The 8,177-nt window shown below is 36.2% G+C and overlaps 1 protein-coding gene across 3 annotated transcripts in view; it reads right to left on the reverse strand.

The window, feature by feature from the left end:
- LOC123508136 (PDF receptor-like) overlaps nucleotides 1-8,177 on the reverse strand; it is a 310,821-nt gene that overhangs the window by 61,930 nt on the left and 240,714 nt on the right. For all 3 annotated transcript variants that reach the window (XM_045261651.1, XM_045261650.1, XM_045261652.1), the window contains exon 6: nucleotides 1,186-1,354. In XM_045261651.1, the coding sequence (XP_045117586.1) occupies nucleotides 1,186-1,354 (169 nt within the window). The remainder of the gene's footprint in view (nucleotides 1-1,185; nucleotides 1,355-8,177) is intronic.

The following is an 8,177-nucleotide window of genomic DNA, read 5'->3' on the forward strand; positions in this document are numbered from 1 at the left end:
TATATATATATATATATATATATATATATATATATATATATATATATATATATATATATATATATATATATATATATATATATATATATATATATATATATATATATATATATATATATATATATATATATATATATATATATATATATATATATATATATATATATATATATATATATATATATATATATATATATATATATATATATATATATATATATATATATATATATATATATATATATATATATATATATATATATATATATATATATATATATATATATATATATATATATATATATATATATATATATATATATATATATATATATATATATATATATATATATATATATATATATATATATATATATATATATATATATATATATATATATATATATATATATATATATATATATATATATATATATATATATATAACGAGGCTTGTTAAAAGAAAAGAACGAGTAATAAAGGAAAAGGAAAAAGAATAAAGATGAATAAAAGTATAAAAAATGGAATTGTGTATCTCGGAAATAGTTGAGGGGCAGGACACGTAGTACAAGTTGCTTTAGGGACGAAAACCCGATGTGTGATAGGTGAGCCGTTAAGTATCACTGAACGAAATGTAGCTTGAATTGTTGTAACGTTTCCTTCCTGAATAATGGAATACCCTGGAGACGAATCATTTAGGGAGCGCAACATGTTTAAACGGGAATTATCCAGTGGAATATGTAGCGCTTGTGTGTTACTCTAGTTTTGGAAAATTTAAGTGTTGAATTTTAGGAAGAGGTGGTAAAACATTGGTTTATGACTGGAGAAAGAGAGAGAGAGAGAGAGAGAGAGAGAGAGAGAGAGAGAGAGAGAGAGAGAGAGAGAGAGAGAGAGAGAGATGGAAATTAGAATCTATTTCTCCTGTACTGGTATTGTTTTCCTCCTCAGTAATGATTTTTTCCTTCCCACCCTCCCTCCTTCATATCTTCCTATATTAATTTCCGAGCTTTTTATCTCCTCCTCGTCTCCTTTGACCTTTGATCTGATTGTACGTCCTACGTCATTTCCTTAACTAGTTCCTTATAACATGATCCCTCTCACTGGCCCCTTTCCTTCTCTTTTATCCTCTCTTCATTTCCCTTGCCTTCACCTCCCTCGTTTTTCACTCCATATCTTTGTACTCACCGTGTTGTCGATACCTTGCCGCGAGGTGTTGGTGTTGGTGGCGGAGTAACCTACGATGTGGCCTCTGATGATGGCTTGGTCGATGTACAGCACCAGACGGATCATCACCTGGATCACCATCGCCACGAACAGGTTGCGGTGAATCCTCGTCCGGTTGTTCTTGAGGCTCCTAAGGAAGATGTATTTTGAGTGGTTAGTGGTTTTTCTTTTATGTAGGAAGGGCACCAGGCAAAGGCAGCAAAATGACAATAAATAAGAATAAAAATAATTGCCGGTTCCCAAACAGTCACAAGTACTCGTCAAGAATTAAAGGATGTGTTTCTTGAAATTTTCTTTCTATTGATGTTATTGAAGTGTGATTAATTTCAGATCGTGGATGACTGGCGTGTTAGTTTACATGTATCATATTACAAACACAGAGTATGATAAGGATGAAAGACTAGCAAAGAATCTAGAGTTAATGTCCTAGTGATAATGTTTTGTGTTTAGATAAAATTCAGGATGTGGATGGGGAGTGTGTGTGAGTTTGCGTGGAGGGATACCGATGATGGAATAATAAAGAATATGAAGTTCCTGACACAGTGATAATGATTTTTGGTGATTTTATGGATGAGTAGTGTGTTATGTTGCATGGAGCTCGTACCAGTCTAGAGGCATGAAAAGTATGGGAAAGAGTAAACAGTTTATAAAGTTAGTATCAAGGTAATGAAGGATTTTAGTAGTCTTAATGTCGACATAGGAATGATAAGGAAGACAATTGGTGCATCATTGACATCTAACTGATCATGAAGAACACACAGTTCATAGGGACGTGAAAAATCGATAAAAAGAATATTATATAATCTAAATTTAGTAATACAGTATTGATGAATTTTTGTATTATGAAGTATTGATTTTACAGTAATAAGGCAACACATCTGGTTGAGGATCTGTAATTTGATTTTTTTTAGAATTCTAAGTTATTGGAAAGCAGGAAAAGAGTGAAGTATAAATCATTTTTGGTTATTGATATGGTTACAATGATTATTTAGAACATTGAAAATATGTTGAAAAATCTTGAAGTCTTGGATTAGCTGTCTGAAGCAATATATAGCTAAGGGAGCATATGGGAAAGAATGAAAGGATTAAAGGTTCTGAGGCTACTAAGTAATTAAGAGCCAAGAAAATGAGGTATTCGTAGCAGGTGGTTATACCCTCAATGGTCTTATGTAGCTCAATTTTTCCCTTCGAAAAACTGGAGCGTTTTCTGCAACAAACACGAGGTGAATGGCCAGGCAATCATTTTTAATTTTACCTTAATGAGTCTGCGGTTAATTTATGCTGCGATAAGGAGAGCTTGGTAATAAAGACTGCACAATATCTTCAAGTTTGGAACGCTCAGTCTTTGTTGAGCACACACACACACACACACACACACACACACACACACACACACACGCCCGGTAGCTCAGTGGTTAGAGCGCTGGCTTCACAAGCCAGAGGACCGGGGTTCGATTCCCCGGCCGGGTGGAGATATTTGGGTGTGTCTCCTTTCACGTGTAGCCCCTGTTCACCTAGCAGTGAGTGGGTACGGAATGTAAATCGAGGAGTTGTGACCTTGTTGTCCCGGGGTGTGGTGTGTGCCTGGTCTCAGGCCTATCCGAAGATCGGAAATAATGAGCTCTGAGCTCGTTCCGTAGGGTAACGTTTGGCTGTCTCGTTAGAGACTGCAGCAGATCAAACAGTGAAACACACACAGACACACACACACACACACACACACACACACACACACACACACACACTTTCTTTCTATTTTTAACATAATAGCAAGAAACGTAGAATAAGGGAAGAAGTTTATTAATCTCAAAGCGTGTGTAAGAGTTTCAGAAATCTCTTGAGGAGGAGTGAGAGAAATTGAACTGCTGGATGGTGGGAAGAGATTGCAGAGATAGTTTTCAGGTAACGTTTCCTCACCTTTAGAGTAAATTAATAATCCTGAACAAGTTGAGATCGGGAGGAGAGCATTTGCCTTACCCTTTCACTCTCCTCATCTCTCCTTTCCATTCTCCCTCTCCCTTGTGAAAATATGAGACGAGGAGAGGAGCGAGGTAATGCAGATGGGGAAGGAAAGAAGACGGAAAAAGGATGGTGAAAATTGTAACGTGAAATTTCTTTAAAAAGTATTTATAGACATTAAAAACACTGGATCACCTCTCACTCACTCCGACTTGAGTTGTGACGTCAGTTTTTTTTTTATGAAAGAAATGAGGACTGGCTATGGGCAACACAAATATAAAGAAAAAAAAGCCCATTCAGTTCCCGATAGAGTTAGCCAAAGGATAGGGAGAAATGTCTTGAAACCTCCCTCTCGAATGAAGTCTAGTGAAGTTCAAGTCAAGGGGCTGTTGCTTAAATTTGCGTGCACATGTTCTCCGACTCATGGGCTCAGATGAGTGCTCAATTATCCTTCATCCATTGTCGTGAGAAATTTATTGGTAAGTACGCTTATTCTACATCTCAACACGAGGACAATTTAATGTATAGTGTTAGTCAATTTTGGCCAAGGCTCAGTAATATTCAAAATGCCTAAATCGTTCTTTCACATTTGTGCGTCCCATAGCATCGCAGCGGAAAGCCTGTTGAATCTCACAAATGATTTCAGTTTTAATATTACCAAACTTTAGGTACACTTAAACTTTTTGCCGCACCGCTACTGAGAAATATCCGTCATCGCGTGTAAACTGAAAATCTGTAGAGCATTATTGATGAACGTGAGTTAGAAGTTTTGGTATACCTATAATCTCTCGCTCAGATAGATAGATAGAGAGAGAGAGAGAGAGAGAGAGAGAGAGAGAGAGAGAGAGAGAGAGAGAGAGAGAGAGAGAGAGAGAGATCTAAATTGGTGAAGGGTCAACACACAGTAATTTACTAACCTAATACAGTGGACACAGCTCCACTTATAATGGGAGACAGTAGACACCTGTCGAAACGATAATTCTCTGTGAGGTTTCAAACACTGGATTGGTTTCTTACTGAATCAAGTGGTGCTTTGAACTTTACAATGATTCAACTGTGACCTGACTCAACGTCTCCTTTTGCCTTACAACGCAATCATATATTGCATTCCTTCACTGGGCCTTGACCCTCGGAAGGCTTATGGACCTGATGGGGTTCCTCCTATTGTTCCTTAAAATTGTGTCCCTGTGCTTGTACCTTGCCTAGTTAAACTCTTCCAATTTTGTCTGTCATCTTTCCTTCTTGCTGAGAGTTTTGTCTACATTCAACCTGTTCCTAAAATGGGTAACGCCTCCAGTCCCTCAAAATGCCTTCCTATTGTTTTAATTCCTTGTCTTTTTAAACCTGTTCATCTTCTTCAACAGGAAGATTCTTAAACATGTACATTTATCGCTCAACAACCTTGTATCGTACGAGGCCATTTTACTGGTATGTTTTTTTTTTTTTTTTTTTTTACCAAGTCTTGGTCATGCTATTTTAGGATCTGTGGTGAAACTTTTGCAGTTGCCTTGGCTATATCAAAAGCTTTTGCTAGCTTATGCCACAAAGCTTTAATTTCTAAACTATCCTCGTAAAGATTCCATTCTTTACTTTGTAAGTACATTTCAAGTGTCCTTTTTGTTTTATATTTAATATTCTTTTCATAAGTTCATTAACTGTGGTGTTCCTGAGAGTTATGTCCAGTCACACCTTGTCTAGGATGTGATCTTTAAATTCTTTTTATTGAAGCAGAGGAAATTTATTATTGGTTAATGACTTAAAAACTCAATCCATTTATCAACTATGAACTCAACACAACCATCTAGTTAACAATTTCTTCTTCAATAACCCTCAACTGTTCCCCTTCTAACCTGTACATCCTCTATCTGTTATTTACTTATAATCTATAATGGTACATCCTCTGTCTGTCGTTTACTCATAATTTTTACTCATAATCTTTCTTATTTTCTCGAACGTCTTTGTTGCCCTTGGCTAGTGTTGTCCCTCTTACATAATAGAGATTTCTGAGGCGGTTGGTAATATTGAAAAGTGCGTTACACCTTCCCTGGCATCTATTCTCCTTAAATACTGGAAGATGGTTGGCAATAGATACACCATAGTGGTCTCTGCTTTTCCTATTTCTAGGAATGTACAAATATTTAGCTGAAGTTTAGTTTAATATTTCTCTTTAAAACAAGTCTTAGCTGCTAATTTTGTGCGTCTTGCTGTCTTTGTTTTATGTTTCGTTTTCTTGTCATTCTTTTTTATTTTGCGTATAGATGAGTGGTTGGAAGCCGCCTTCTCTTTTAGAACCATATTCTGAATCACGACTGTTGCACCTCAACTAAATCGAAAGGCTCAATTTGAATTTATGCAAATTTCTAAAGGTGTTTTTTTTATGTTCAAGTGACAGCTTAAGAAGATCTACCCATAATTAACAAGAGAAACTTAGCTGCAAACCCATCTAATCATCTGTGACATTTGAAAATGGTTTTGGTGAGAGAGCACAATGTTTCAGACCATGAAACTTGGTGTTGAGCAGATCTTTGTAACAGCTTTGGAAGTTCCTCCTTGTTCACAGTGTTTCTTCTTCCTTTTGATAAATTCTTTTCTCCCTCCATGTACCTTTTTCTCTTTTCATTTCCCTTCCATTTCCTTACGTTTCCTTCCCCTACCCTCCCTTTCCTTCCCATCACTTTCCTTCCCTTCCTTTCCCTTCTTTTCCATCTCTTCTAATCTCTTCTCATCCCTTCCCTCCTCTCCTGTTGCTATATCCTTGCATCTTTCCTTCTCATTTCCGTTTTCGTGGTGTTTTATACTTGTCTTTAAGTATTTTTTTTTTCATTTAGTGTTATTCTCCTTGTTTTCATTCCCCACTCTCATCTATTCGCTTTCTTCTTTCTTCATTCCTTCCCTTGCATCATCATCTCTACTTCCTTATTCCTTACCTCGCCTTGCTCCTTCTCCTCTCGCGGCTCACTTCCCCTCCACCTATCAACATGCCATTACTCTCCCACTAATGATCGTGTTTCCGTATCCCTTACACGCAGAGGCAGTGAGGCGAAATTCTCTTTTAAGGGAATATGTTGACGAGAGCAAGGGAGGTGAGTGGCCTTTCCTATTTGAGATTACAGTGTACTCCGCTGATTCCGTTTTTGAGAGAGGTAATGACGTTATGGTGAGTTCAGGATGTTCATTTTGATCTCAGTTGTGTTTGGAAATCATTGTAGCTTCGGGTAATGATGTCTCCGTGTTCTCATAAGGATAACTCTAAGTATTTTTATGTTGACGAGTTTTTAGCTTTGCGATGCGCGTCCTTACGTTATTTGAAAATACTGTAAATAATTTTTTCTCGGGGTAAGGTAAATATAATAACACACGAAAGGATAGTTATTGCTAATTGTAGTTTAAGATTCCTCTTGATTACCTCTCCCCTGGAAAACAAGAAAAAAAGAACAGGAAAAAAAATTAATAAATAAATAAACACCAAACACATAAAACAAATACAAAGTGAAATGCAAACTGTAATTGAGACACCCACAAAACATGATTAATTAGACAAAAACAAAATAAAGAAACTGACTATAAAAAAATGAGGTAAATGAGGAGAAAAAAAAAAAAAACAAGGCCAAACAAAGGAAAAAGAGAGGCATACAAGGCACTAATAATGGGTGAAATATGAACGCAAGATAAGTTTGTTACTGAGTTTGATAATAAACATTGCAGTATTAGAGGCAAGTTTCTACACACTGACGGGAGGGAATCCATGGAACTAGAGAGAGAGAGAGAGAGAGAGAGAGAGAGAGAGAGAGAGAGAGAGAGAGAGAGAGAGAGAGAGAGAGAGAGAGAGAGAGAGAGAGTATAAGAAAATATTGATACTAGAAAACTCTCAGCTAGGAAATACAAACTTGGCAAACGCATGAAAAGAGTAAAAGATAAAAAAGATGTTAGACTGTAAGGAGAAAAAAAAAATGACCGAAAACATTGGGAACATTGTACGTGGAGTCTAATATTAATTCTTTCGCTTACTAATAAATGGAAAGAAGAGAAAATATGTGTTCATGCATGTTACGTTTATTGAAATTTTCTCTTTTTCTTTTCATTATTCTTTGTTGCATTTAATTTTACACACACACACACACACACACACACACACACACACACACACACACACACACACACACACACACACACACACACACACACACACACACACACACACACACACACACACACACACACACACACACACACACACACACACCACTGAAATAGGGAGCTTCGATCACAGATGAGTTTTTTTTTCTCTCCAACTCTCTTTCCCTATCTATTCTCATCTCGTTCTCTCTTTTATTTGTGTCCTCTATCCCTTTGGTTCCTGTCCTTTTCCTATCTTATTTTTTTTTCTTCTTATATTTTTAATACTTTATTTTTCATTTGTCTAACTCCTTTCATCCTTTCATTCTTCACTCGTTTAATTTTTGTTATTGCTTCTCTTTCATTCGTGTTCACTTTCCTCTTTTACTTGTGTTCCTCTTATTACTTTATATTAGTATGTCTCCTTTAATCATTCTCTTCCATCCATTTTTTTTAGTTTCCTTTCATCCTTAAATAATTTTTCTTTTCCCTTTTCACACGTTGCGTTGTCTCTGTTACTCTTTCTTTTCCTTCATTCTTATCTTCTTTTTTTCTTCAATTATGTTTGATTTACTCCTTCACTCCTGTTTTCTTCGTTACTTTACACTTTTCTCCTTCCCTTCTGTTCCCTTCTCTCACTCACTTGTTTTCTTTCCTCCACTCCTTTCTAATTTTTATTTCACTTTGGTCCTCTTCCTTCCCTTTCTTCATTTGTTGCATCTCTTTTTTCACTATCGTCTCGTTCCTTCCCTCTATTCCCCGTTTTCTCCTTCACTCCTGCCATCTTTTTTACTTTGATCTTGTTCCTTTCTCTGCTTCGTTTACTCTCTCCCGTCCTTCACTTCCATTCCGTCGCATCCCTGTACTGATGTCGTCTC

This window comes from Portunus trituberculatus, chromosome 24, assembly GCF_017591435.1.
Source record: "Portunus trituberculatus isolate SZX2019 chromosome 24, ASM1759143v1, whole genome shotgun sequence".
NCBI classification, from domain to species: domain Eukaryota; kingdom Metazoa; phylum Arthropoda; class Malacostraca; order Decapoda; family Portunidae; genus Portunus; species Portunus trituberculatus.